Source organism: Diorhabda carinulata, chromosome 4 (assembly GCF_026250575.1).
Source record: "Diorhabda carinulata isolate Delta chromosome 4, icDioCari1.1, whole genome shotgun sequence".
NCBI lineage: Eukaryota > Metazoa > Arthropoda > Insecta > Coleoptera > Chrysomelidae > Diorhabda > Diorhabda carinulata.
In genome coordinates this window covers 6,736,317-6,750,064 of record NC_079463.1, presented here as the reverse complement: position 1 = coordinate 6,750,064, position 13,748 = coordinate 6,736,317, and the positions used below count along the sequence as shown (strand labels likewise).

Genomic DNA, 13,748 nt, shown 5'->3' with positions numbered 1-13,748 from the left:
CGGGTTTGAAGCAGAGTCCAAATTACCGTTGTATTTACATTGTTGTCTAACCTTTCCTTTTTCTGACAATATTTTTATTTCCGGTGTAAGTTCACGTTGCAAAAGTATTTTACAAGGTCATGTTAAATAAACTATCAAAAAAAACCGTCAAAGTGAATATTTCCAAGAAATCCATCAAGTAATTTGTATCATAACACTTGTCTCAAATATAGAAACAGAAGAAAACAGAAGAGCGTCTGGTAAATAGAATGCAATAGAAAACAATTTGAATACGAACTCCACAAAAAGTTGTTTTGGTCCAAAAAATATAAATCACATCACGTTCTTACGTCGGACATGGCATTCTTGGACTAAACTACAATCATTAACATCAAAAAAATTATTCACAGTTATAGAATAATATACAAATCAGCCGGTACTTGCAAGTATAAATTTGTTCAAGTGTATTATTTTGAACACCTAATGACTTTTTTTTGAAAAAATTGAAATATATAGACGAATTTTTATCAATTAGCGACGTAAATATTTAACGAAACTTTTCAAAACATATAATGTAAAAGTAAAAAATAGCAGAATTTTCCTTTATCTTTCAAATCCGTAAAAAATGATAACATTAATTAAAAGAAAAAAGCCAAACAAAACTAATACGAAATCTATGAATAATTAAACACGTGGTTGTATAGAAAAGAAATGCTTCTCAGACTTAACTGGCGTCGCGTCGGTTAACGAACCCGTGGAGTTTGAGACAGATCTTGACTTACAGCACCACTTGTTTGACATCCGAGTCGAGTGATGTCTCTGCGAATTATTTAAGAATTTACTTTTCTCTTTCAATTGGGCACCGGAATCTAGCATTACATTTAAATCGCCCAGAGCAAAGGGTTAAACTCGTGTCGAGTCCATTTTAGAATTGTCTTCCGTTACAATCAAATTGCCCCCTGTAGGGCGTGGGCCACACGTTGGCAAAAAGGCTCTAGACAGTGATATACGAGGATGTATTGATATCTAGTTAGCCTATACCAGTTCTCTGCATAAACAAAATAATGCGTTACCATAGCAACGAACAATAACTTATTAGGAGTGTCAGTGTAAAGTTTGACGTCAATAAAGTTACGCAATAAATTAAAAGGAAAAAGATGTCAACCGAAATTGTGAAAATCGAAAAATTGGAGTATCGAGCCATCATCAAGTACCTGTACTTAAGAGGGTTAAGAGGTAAGCAGATTTACGAAGATATGCTTAATACCCTTCGTATACGACCGTGAAAAATTGGACTGCAAGCTTCAAAAGAGGTAAATTTTCCATTGAAGATGACCACCGATCGGGAAGGCCATTTTCTGTATCAGTCCCCAAAAATATCGTGACATGATTTTATCAGACCGTCGAATATCTGAAGCACTATTTTATACGAACTCGTTCATCATATAGTTCAAGTCAATTTGAACATAAGAAAGATTACTGCAAAATGGATCCCCAAATGTTTGAATGTTGACCAAAAGCGTGCAAGAGTAGTAGCATCGCGTTCGATCTGTGCTCGATTTGAAAACGATGTAGACTTCTTAAGCCGAATTGTTACTATGGATGAGACTTTAGTACATTTCTACGATCCAGAAACAAAGCAACAATCGATCGAATGGTGACACTCTGTTTCTCCAAAACCTAATAAATTTCGTGTCCAAAAATATGCTGGAAAAGTTCTTGCTTCAGTTTTTTGGGATTGCCATGGAGTAATCATGGTTGATTTTTTGGATAAGGGTAGAACAATAACTGGAGATTACTATTTGACATTACTGAACACTTTACGGGAAAAAATTAAAGAGAAAAGACTCGGAAAACTATCTAAAGGTGTTTTGTTTTTTCAGGACAACGCCCCTGCACACAAATCTCATATTGCCATGCAAAAAATTCGTGATTTAGGGTTTGAATTACTAGAACACCCCCCTTATTCACCAGATTTGGCTCCGTCCAACTATCATCTCTTTCCTCAACTGAAAAAAAGTATAAAAGGTCGTAAATTTTCGGGAGGTAATAAAAGCTGTGGAGGTCTGGTTTGCAGAGCAAGAAGAAACATTTTTTTTGGAAGGTCTAGAGACGTTGCAGGTTCGAGGTAATAAATGTATTCAATTAAGAGGAGAATATGTTGAGTAATAAAATATTTTGGCATTGAAATTTTGTTTAGTTCTATAGTATGCTAAGAATTTTTCAATATATCCTCGAAAACATTGAAGTACTGAACAAGAAAAAATGCGTGGTATCCACATATCATTTTTTTTCTAAACTTATCTTTACTGACGCCAAATAATCAGAGCTATGTCCTTTAGTATTCATCTTTACATACAAGAATTCTTTCGCGTGAATAAAAATTATGAAAATTGATCATTAGAATGTATAAATATGGATATTTTTAATAAATGAACTTCATAGAATAAGACATGTTGGAATAAAATATCGTAACAAAAATAATTTCCTGTTGAAAAATTATGATAAAAAGTTAATTGCTGATAACACAAACTACGACAACTAGCTATTAATCTTGTATAAAATGTTTGGAAAAATACTTCCCGCATGGTGCTTCGATGTAATTTTAACGATCCGTAACATTTTTTATGACATTTTCTATTTTCCGACCAAGGAAAAGGTGATGATCGATAAATAGAACAAAATTTACTACCTTCTGGGTATGTTGACTTTTCAAACAACTCGTAAAAACCACGGACTCATGCCCTTTCAATATCAATTTTCTGTTCAATAAAAATATCATGTTATATAAAGAGGAAAATCGTTGGAGTTTGGAAAACTTAAGGTATACGAGGTTCGAAAATTGAGAGATAAAACCAATTCTTGAATTAAACAACCGTTTTCTTATATAGCTACAAAAGATTGTTCAATTCAGGGAAAAGGAACAATCATGGAAACTTACAGATAAAAATCAGTTCATTGAAATTACAATGTGACATGGCGCATCGTAATGATGCAAGATACAAATATTCTTCATATTTGGTATCACGAGAGTTTTTAAACAATTTCGCTTTGAAAGAATTCATTTACTGTTTGGCCTTTAGACACAAAATCTTTATGGACAGCTTCTTGGTTAACCAATAAAAACAAATCAGGATGCATGTTTGACTTTCCCATTCTTGAGTTTTTCGGGATTTGGGAAGTTTGGCTTGATGACATGGCTCAAAAAATGAGGATCACTTTATGTCGATCTCAAGAATTAAAAGCACATGTGCCTCCGTTCTTTAATATTAATAGCACATAAAGTTTGGTGGACGCGCGTCGTACGAAGGTTATAAGGCGGCATCCTCTGTACAGCTTTTATAGGATAATTACATCGTGTTATACCTGTTAGGAAGTTAGTAAATAATTGGATGTCATAGTGAACAAATCGGAATAATAAAAACTGTGAATTTGAATAAATTAGTGTATAAGCATTTAGTGATAAGTTCATAGTTTAGTGAAAAATAAGTGTTGGTGAATAGTTTAGTGTATTTGGTGTTATTAATAAGAAATTAGGTAAGATTATAATCGCGATTTCTCGAAAGTGTAATGAGAGCTCAGACTTGATAATTAACGAAAAATTATTCTTTTACGATATATTTAGGAACCACTGCCAGAATCCCGAATTAAAATGCAGTATCAGCTTCAAAATCGTTTTTTTTTCAATTTTCAATAATTTCATTTTCGGTCCTATATCTTTTTGGAACAAAGTAGAACAAATCTAGAACAACATTCAAAATTTCAGAGTGTGGTTCCAACTTCTTTGGAGTACTCATATTTCACACACTTCTTATTCCTTATTATATTCCTACGAACTCGTTCACGAAATAAACCGTGAAGACAGTCCTGTTCGGTTATGATGGAGAAGGCTAAAGTTTGGCGGATACGAAGAAAATACTGTTTACATGTTTTGTATTTAAACCGGCGATTTGTTTATATTGTTTTTGTAGAATCAATTTCTTTTATTTGTTGGTTTACTTTCTAGAACCGATTTATCGTGAAATTCTTTTTGTATAAATACTCGTTTATTTATCAGCGAGCAAGTTATAAATTATAAAGTTAGTGAATGGTAAGTATTAGTGGATAATTATGATAAATAGTTAAGTAGTAAGTAGTGCCTATTATATTGTTTTTTTATTGTAAGTATTCACCTCACCGTTTAAATAGTTTAAATAAATCAGAAGAAAAACATTACAATATACATAACTTGAGCACTGTATATATAAAAATATTTATTTATACAATGAGATATATCAATATGGATCATTGTTATCTAGAATTATTCAAATATCATATATTTCGTGTGAGTAAAGGATGAATAGAAGCTTGGATTGATTTTTATATCGGATTTCTTAAATTTATTCAATTATATTGTATATTAGTATTTCCTATGTCTTGTCTTGTTGGTATTTGTGATTTTTTCAGTCGAATACTAATTAGATAAAATGATGAATAAATGAAACAAGATGCAATCACACTGACCTCTGGAAGATGTGTGTTTTCTATGAAAATAACATTTTTCATGGATATATTTTCATCAACAAAACGTTAATAACAAATTTCTGTTTCTACTGTCTACAAAACTACACTTTGCACATCAAAACAAACAAATCGTTAAGTTATGAGGAAAAAGACATTATTTACAATATTAAAAATGAACATGTTATTATTATTATGACGTATTTATATTACACCTAACTATGCTCTCAAAGTGACAATCAATGTGAGAAATCGAGAACTGTAACCTGATTCATTTGCAAATAATGTCGTTATATAAATTATTTTTTTCTAGCCTTGTATGTTATTTCGCATATTTAACTTAGATCGTAAAATTTCTATAGTCTTTATAAAAAAAATTAGAATGATCTAATGTTAAACAAAAATATTCTAATCTGTGTTTGTCAATTTCCTATAAATCCTGCTGATGTAAATATATTTATGAAATCATCTTCATCAACATTGTTAATTAAAAAATTTTTTTTTATCATTTTCTTCATGAATCCTATTAATCGTTTTCTGGATTCATTTATATATTTGCACAAAGTCAGAATTATCCTTGAACTGAAAGACACTCCTTGAATCACTTTTGCCATCTGCTAGTATCTGATTTGACATCTACTGTCTCGCCCAGTGTCACTCAACAAATCTCTCATTTCTGTTAATTTTATAATGGAAAAGGGGCTTGGTGACCCAGGCACGCAAACAAAAAGCTGAGGGCTAGAGCAAATAAAGGGGGAAAAAGTGAACAGACCTTGCACTAAATACTTTGGTTTCAAGTAGAGGGAATGTATAAAACATGGTTTATATAAAATGACATGTTCAATAAAATAATAATTTTAGAGTATGTTAATATATATATATATATATATATATATATATATATATATATATATATATATATATATATATATAGATAACAAAGTTTGCTTCATGTACATACTTCTTATATTAAAATGTGTTGTTTTATTCTTGATTTGAAATAATATTTTTCTATTATGTTATATACAAATCTAGCAATTTAAAGCTCTTAATTTTAATAGGAATATCCTCTGCATCGCGTAATCTTTTCTCCAGTCCTATAGAAAAAAATTCATACCTCATCATTAAATGCTTGAAGAGAAAAATGTTCTTGGGGAATTTTTTAGGAAATTTATATTTGGAATGATATTGAAGATTTTTTTGGGAAAAATTCCATTTTTGTTTATGAATTTTATAAGATGACAATAAGTGACTATTATAAAAAGCACAATACAAATTTTTTGTACAAAATGAACTGCTCTATAAAAACTGTATTTTATGTTTTAGTGATTAAATTGAGCGTTCAATAAATTATTCATCATCAAACTTTTACGTGTACTGATTTTAAGAGTTTTTGATTAAATAATAAAAAATTCAACTCAATTTATAATTTTGAGAAAATTTTCGTTACAAATATAATTTTAGACAAAAAAAATGTCCAATCAGTAATAAAAAAGTTATTTATTTCAGTTTTCAACTGTTATTTTTCAAACAAGTAGAGTAATTTTTTCAATGCTCTTTAACAACTTTAAAGAATATATACAATTAATTAATTATAAGAATTAATTTTATTCTATTGGACTGAGAAAAAAATAAAAACTGTGATACAAAGGCATTAAAGCTGTTAAAATTAAAAGCTAATATTTCATTGGAATTTTTTAAACTGTCTAGCAAGCCATTTTTCCGTGCCACTTGTAAAAAAAATAATTGATTTTTTTGACCCACCCTAGCCAATATAGAATTCAAACTTAATTGTTTTTTAAACTGAATAATACACTCGCAATGTAATACTGTTAATTAGCAAGTAATATAAAAGTATTTAATTATGAGCAATATAGAATATATGCTTTATTTTGCTATTTTTAGTGTTCATTTAATTTTCACCACAAGCAAATGTAAATAACCCCATACGTTCTCTAGAAATTTATATTAATACTATCAGCAAGCAAATTATTAAGTATGTCATACTTAAATGGTGACCCCTAAATTTCACAAAAAGTTTTTAAAACACGAAAAAAACTATATATACTAGGTAAGTATAAAAGTAAGTATAAAAGTAAGTATAAAAAAAATAGAATTATATAAAAACGTACCTAAACGCATCATCGTCATTTTTGGCTATATTTATTCATTGATAATACTTAGATAAACCCCGTATCATTCTTTTTTCTGTGACTATAAAAAGTAATTTTTAAACTTTGTCTGCTATTAGAATCCAGATAATTTTCTAAACATATTTAAGCGACTATTTTAACGATAAACTTTGAAAAAATAGTACATATGAAATAATCTAAGGATTGTGTTGATAACACTTAACCTTCAAAATAATTTACCTTTAAAGCTTTTTACAATAGTGCTGTAATTTCTTCTACCGTTGTAAAATGTTAACATAATCTCACCGCTTGCACAATAAATATTTCTATTCCTAATAAAATTTCATTACAAAAATAAATATTACACTTTTAAAACTTAACACATATTTGACATTTACATTTAAACTGACTGCAGGCACTTTTTTACACATAGTTAGAATCTGGTTGTCGGATTGGCTGGACATATAATATAGTATTATGTTCAATTCCATAATAATTCAAGTTGTTTAAATATGCATTTATTCATCTACATAGCATGACATATTAAGTTAAGGAAAATGAGTTGTAACCTAAAAATTGTGCTATTTATTTCTGTTAGTATACGCTAAAATCTGTGTAAACAGGCCTTAAGATTAATTTATTGTAGGGTTGCATAACTTGTTTTTCTTTTTAGCTTTAAGAACTTTGACGGAATGTTTTTTCGGGAATAATTTAGAAGAGGTTAGGGTTGTTTCATATAGAATGTGTTAGATAAAAGCATTTTAAGTTGCATAAAAGATGAAATAGACTCCATAGTCTAATTATTTCCACGAAAATTTCAGATCATTTTTGCTAGAAGTCCCGATGACGCTTCATATTCAACCCATATAAAATCGTTACCATATTACATCCCAGGTACCATTGACGGACTTTTAACATAAATAACTATTCCCCATGTAAAGTTGGTAAATATGTGTGTTGCTGATTTTTCAATCTGTCCATTTGGAAACTTATGTTTTACTTTGAACAGAAAATGGCTCTCCAATGTTTTGGGGATTCGAGAATAAGGGGTAACAAAAAAGATTATTTACATCTTCGGTGACAAAATGTTTATAAATAATCTCAAAATATATCGTTTTTTCTCAGGCAGTTCTTTTTAATAAACTCCTGTGTGTCTATATTTTAAAATAAATCATAAAATATTACGGTAAAAATTCTGAAAGTTTGTATTGAAGCCAATAGTTACCGATCTAACATAATCTACTCGCCAAAAATCGACTAAGCATTGACGTTGACATCTATTCTTCTCTCAATAACAAGCTCTTCTCTATTGTCAAATCTCTCTTTTTGACTTTTGACAACCTGGAAAACAGTGTTCAAAGTAAGTAATGTTGAAAATCTTTTTTAATTTATAACATCTTACAATTTAATTATTCAAAGAAGTGTTAAAAGTACATGTTAGTAATATAAGTGTAATTGTAGTGTATATTTCTGTACTTTGTTTGAAACAATCATATTTCTTATTTTATAACCTTTAAATTTGCTCTTTGGACATTAATTGCTTCGTTTTTTTTTTAGAATGTTGATGCCAAAAAAGAACAGAGTTGCTATTTATGAATACCTCTTTAAGGAGGGTGTTATGGTAGCGAAAAAAGACTACCATGCACCAAAACATCCTGAACTAGATACCATACCCAATCTTCAGGTTATTAAAGCTTTACAATCTTTAAAATCAAAGGGATATGTAAAGGAACAGTTCGCATGGAGGCACTATTATTGGTAAGTCCATCTCTATTGCTTTTATTCTTAAACTATTTATTACATTCTCTATTAACAAACTTATGTAGATTCTACACAATTTGAGTAAAGTTCCTCTATTATTACTGAATACATAGAAACATTGTGATGTTGTTTTCTATTATATCGAATATTAATGAACTTACAAAAAATGGATACACATTTATCCAATTGGTTGTTTACTTACTATCCTATTGTACATAATCCATTAACTTTTTTGCTTGTTAATTTTTTTAACAACTGCCCTTGATTATTTAATCCCTCTAGTAATCATAAGCTATAAGAAATCTGTGCATATGTGCTGTTGTATTCTTAACATGTTAGCAGTAATTTCACTACCTTTTAAAAATATTTTATATTTCTGTGAAAAACTTTTAAATTCTATTGACTTCTATTCATTTTTAAAGGAATTCCTTAAATAAGAAAGAAAGTTTGATAGTTTGTTTTCAAATTGTAACATTTAGAAATAAGAATTATACAGTAATTGAATAAAATTGTTCTAACCTAGTCTGTGTATCCATAAAATGTGTTTTGTAATTGCAGATTTGAATGTTGACAATTTATTTCTCAAGCATCCTGTAGAGCTTTTGTATGTAATGTTTCTTGCAATGAGGGCCACAGTTTTTATGCTCAATAGCAAAGCTTGAATAAGGTTTTAAAATTAATTATTATGTGGGTGACACGGAGTTTGAATGAAGTGGAGTTTCTATAATTCAATGCCAAGAGAAATGGAAAAATTTAAGATCTATCGAGTTTTCAACTAAAAAAAAACTTTGAGCTATGTGCTGCTGACATTTCAACTTACAATTTCTAAGGATATTTTTTTAAATGCAGTGTCAAATACATATTAAAACTATTTAAATATTAGTGAATCTGTTATGTTGTCATTCTATTTTACTAACTACAACTTGCAGAGCCTCCTTTTTGAAATTAAAATTATGAGTATAAATATGTATTATCAACGCTTTCTAGTGATAAAACATTTTGTTCAAGTTACAAAGGCTAAATAGTTTGAGATACCACATATTTAGAGATTCAGAGGAAGGGAATAGTATTTTTTTACTTACTGAGGATTGGGACATAATGAGGTTTAGGTTACAGACTATAAGTATGCAAGTTCTAATGAACCAACAGCTAAAGAGTTATTTGTTTTGCTAAATATATATAACAGTTGTTATTTGTTTACAAAATAAATGATAGACATCCACATTATTATTATTTTGGAGAACTAATTTTATATCAGCCAGTGCATTTAGTGGCAAATTCAAACATAGTAGCCCTGATTTATTTTAGGAGTGTATTAAAATCTTGTTTTTAATGGGAATGATATATTATCAACCATATTCAAATTTTTTTTTAAATATGTAGAATAAAAAGTTTGCTTTTGTTCAGAAGTCATGTCTAATTATTTTTGGGAGAATATTTGATTTTGGTAAATTTTTTAGGTACTTAACTAACGCAGGTATTGAATATCTTCGAACATTCTTGCATTTGCCACCTGAAATTGTGCCTTCAACATTGAAACGCCCTGCAAGAGCGGAAACTACACGTCCTAGGCCCGCAGCTCTTCGGTCAGAAGGCTCCAAACCATCAGAAGATCGTGCTGGATACAGAAGAACAACCGGTGGTCCTGGTGCTGATAAAAAAGCTGATGTTGGTCCAGGAACAGCTGATGTTGAGTTCAGGCAGGGATTCGGGCGTGGAAGAGCACCACAATAGATAGAATTTTATTTTAAGTTTTATAAAATGATTATCCAATAAAAAAATGGCACCAATAAATTGTTTTATACATTATCAGAGTTCTTGCAGGTTTTTCTTTAAAAAAAAATTCAGGATATTTCCAGGACTAATCATGGTTTCCATGACACTTTCAAACCAATGAAAGTTCCAAGTTCATCACTTGTAATTTCATTATTTTTTGGTGCACTTACTGATAAATGTGACAGGATAAGTACAAGATTAAAATTTTTAGAAATATTTGTCAGTATATGATTAAGAATAAAGGTCTACCCAAAAAATAGCCTCAATTATATAATTAGGATCAACTTAATAGAGTCTTCCTGCACCACCGTGCAGACGGTGTAATGTTTTTTCGGGCTTACCAATGATGGTTGACCATATTCTTCATATTAAAAACTACTTTGCTACTTAATAACAAAAATTTTAATTCTTAATTAATAACCAACAACAATCTCATCATTTTGGTGGTAGGTTAACATACATAAGTTGAAAAACTCAATTTACTACTGTGTCTAAGGGACACTTGGAGTCACTTAAACTATGATGTTGGTTTCCATTAGGAGCGATCAGTGTACAACTCTTAAGTACCTAATCTTAACTAATACAATAATAACTAGAAATTAGGTAGGTAAATTTATGGTCTTTCACAGTCACATTAATATAAGACAAAATTTAGGTAATCCGAGACGATACGTTAATGGTGGGCAAAACTAGGCACTAACTATATGATTTAGAGATCCCAATGGTTTCCATTAAGAGCAGTGAGATATTCACACAAGAGCTTGTATATCTGAGTTACATTCGTGCAATGTTGCCTAATTTTATATTTCGCTGGCAGAGATCTTTGTCTTTTATTTCATACGTACCCAGGTGTAGTCTTTCACACTTTGAGAGAATGTGGATAGAGGTTTTGTTCTCTGTGCAACAAAATCTGCATATCGCTTTATCTGCCAAGTCGTAACGTTTTTAATTGTCTATTGAGACTAAAGTGCCCTGATAGGATCCCTGTTAGTATTTGTAGAATGTTCTTACTTGGGTTGATACATTCATCAAATCTTCTCTAGTTATAGTTTCCCAGGAGAGTCTTTGCATGTCTCAGCTCCTGTAGGTTGTCCTAATAATTGATTTTGCTCCTATATACCTTCTTTTTCAGTAGTTATTCCATTGTTCTGTAGCAGATAGCACAGAAGATTTCAGGTCCCATAAAGGGCTTGTTAGCCCCTACTTTAGCAAGTAACAATGAAAATTGTTGATTTTTCACAATGCAACTTGTAATGTCACAATTTTTAACTGTAATGTGGGGAACGGTGGTTCCCTATTCGGCTTAATTATATCCAACTTTACTAAATTAGTTTCTTTCTACTTTGCATCAATAATTGCCAGTGTGTCCAGCTAGCTAAAGAAAAATGTGGAAACAGGATTCAACAAAAAAACCAAAATAATACCAAATTGTTTAATGTAAAAAACAATATAAATGAGAACATATCACAGTATTTTTTCTATATTCGAATTAAAAGAAAATGACAATTATCTGTTTTTTTTGTCAAGTCCACTTATTTTATCTTATTGTAGCATGCTGTTGAAATTCTATAGTAGAGAAATTCAAAAAGTTATCTATAGGTACTCCTGGGTTTTCTATGGGACTGTGTATTTTGATTTGCCTCATATGAGTATCTCGTCCATTCTGATGGTTGCTCGTTACAGCTATTTGTATCATAAAAACTCTTATTGGTTTATCCCTAATGTCTTTAATTGGTATATGCACCCAACCTAAAACAGTTTTAAAATTTATTAAGAAACTAGGGTATGTGTTTTGAAATTAAACTTTGTTCTATCTATTTTCAATGAAAGAAAATGATGTATGGGAATGTATAAAAGAATTGAAAGAAGTATTAATAAGTTCAACAGACATTTGATATTACCTGATGGTTCAGTTAACATTACAACTTCAATTTCTTGTATATCATTAAAATGAGTCCCTACTCTTATAGAAATTCTACTTGGTGTGTAGCTCTCGTCCAATTTGTAATCAGTATATATATAAATATCACTAATAGTAGTTTTTTTTTGAAATTGAATGTTTACCAAATGAGGTAACTGTCCATCGGACTGCCAATATGTGTCTGCTCTATCGTCTCTAAGTTGATCCACTCCAAAACCTACAGAAAATATTTAGAAATTATCAGTGATCAAAAAATATATAAATTCAAATTACACAAATATTTTTAGTAATTGATTAAGAAAATACTTATAAATAGGAACCTGGTTTACATGAGGATAAGCTCCAAATAGCTTGTGATCCAACCTCTCTTACGTTACCAGTTCTTTCGTTTTTAATAGGATCAACTTCTCCACCAGTTTTCAAAGACATTTTGATTAATAACGCTTATGAAACACGCTTTACAACTTGTATATTTAATATTATTATAAACATCCCCGATCAATTTCTAAATAATCAGAATTTCTTCTTCTTTTTTGATATATCAAGTATTGTCTGTCATATTCTGTCCTATCTAGTAGGCAACTTAGCGAACATTGTTGAATATGTGAACAATTATGATCGAAATGATTTTGTTGAATATATTTGATAAAGGTATAATAATTGAATATGAAGAGCTGAAACATCGATTATAACCATATGACCGTTGAAAAATTGGAAAAATTAATCTTATATGATGGAATATATTGATCTAACTGAAAAAATTGATGAGTTAAAATATATCCTCTGAATCTTGTTGACGCATTATCTGTTTTGAATTTTAATCTAAATATATACTTTATTCATTTATTGTTTGTAATATGTCTCTTCAAGATGAGGAAGGACAAGGGAAATTTAATTTTTTTTCTTATTCTATGTATCTATACAACAAGCAAAACTTATCATAGAGTATGTGAGACTGATTTGGGATGTTTGGTGTTCCCCTCTCCTACTTGTCATGAAGGTGAATTTGGCCCTTCTACATATCTCTGGTATACTTATATCCTAACTCTAAACTGCTCTGACTAAGGTGGATAAAATGAGTAAGATTTTTTGACTTGAACAATTGAAAGATGTTCATAGTCCAGTTTATTTTGTAAACTGCTGAAGTTTTTCTCGTAGCTATGCTACGTCTCCAAGTTGTTTCCTGGACACGTACAGTCGTTTCTTGGAAAGTGAGTTTTTAACAAGAGCAGTGCTTTGTCTTCCTCAGCTTTCCTGAAGCTGCCATCTGGTTTTCTCAATGCCATAGTTGCATTGATTTTAACTTCCGCCAAAAACTTATGGAGTCTAGCAGTCGGAGGTTTAATGTCAACATTTTTGCAGACTTTCATATAACTTTGCCGCTTTGCTTTTCCAATTCCTCTCTCGTTGTAATTCTGCTAATCCCCAATACTCTTTACTCTATTAGAAGAGATGTCGTGTCTCGGAACTTAACTTGGGACAGAGAGTCATTCCACCAAGGAGCATCGCTACCTTTCTTGCTTTTTCGTATGGGAGAACTCGATTCGCATGAATTGAGTTCACTTCTTCGAGATTCTGCTCCAGGTTCAGTTAGTTCGTAGCCGATCTGATTTGAAAGCATACATAAATTACCCTGAAGATTTGCATTCCCATCAATTAACTGTAAGGATAAGTATATG

General features: G+C 30.4%; 3 protein-coding genes across 9 annotated transcripts in view; 1 reads left to right on the top strand and 2 right to left on the bottom strand.

Annotated features, from left to right (window-relative positions):
- Nucleotides 1–7,068, bottom strand: part of LOC130893488 (probable phospholipid-transporting ATPase IA) — a 58,817-nt gene extending 51,749 nt beyond the window's left edge. For 3 of the 6 annotated variants that reach the window (XM_057799676.1, XM_057799673.1, XM_057799678.1), the window contains exon 1: nucleotides 6,852–7,068. In XM_057799676.1, coding sequence (XP_057655659.1) covers nucleotides 6,852–6,909 — 58 coding nt within the window. In that variant the 5' untranslated portion in view covers nucleotides 6,910–7,068. Of the gene's footprint in view, nucleotides 1–6,611; nucleotides 6,779–6,851 lie in introns of those variants that run through there. The other 3 variants (XM_057799671.1, XM_057799670.1, XM_057799675.1) reach the window with 3 other exon arrangements.
- Nucleotides 7,069–7,889: 821 nt separating this feature from the next.
- LOC130892290 (40S ribosomal protein S10-like) lies at nucleotides 7,890–10,166 on the top strand. The gene is made up of 3 exons (XM_057797643.1): nucleotides 7,890–7,971; nucleotides 8,169–8,369; nucleotides 9,833–10,166. Exons 2-3 carry the CDS (start codon nucleotides 8,170–8,172, stop codon nucleotides 10,104–10,106), a joined length of 474 nt encoding a protein of 157 aa, XP_057653626.1. The 5' UTR covers nucleotides 7,890–7,971; nucleotide 8,169; the 3' UTR covers nucleotides 10,107–10,166.
- Nucleotides 10,167–11,566: 1,400 nt separating this feature from the next.
- On the bottom strand, nucleotides 11,567–12,603 carry LOC130892576 (anaphase-promoting complex subunit 10). Of its 2 annotated transcripts, none has more exons than XM_057798046.1 (3): nucleotides 12,399–12,603; nucleotides 12,050–12,286; nucleotides 11,567–11,897 (listed from the first exon to the last, which is right to left on the bottom strand). In XM_057798046.1, exons 1-3 carry the CDS (start codon nucleotides 12,496–12,498, stop codon nucleotides 11,686–11,688), a joined length of 549 nt encoding a protein of 182 aa, XP_057654029.1. In that variant the 5' UTR covers nucleotides 12,499–12,603; the 3' UTR covers nucleotides 11,567–11,685. The 2 variants fall into 2 exon arrangements, with proteins under 2 accessions (XP_057654029.1, XP_057654028.1); XM_057798045.1 differs by having other exon boundaries at nucleotides 12,390–12,588.
- Between the last annotated feature and the right edge of the window lie 1,145 nt (nucleotides 12,604–13,748).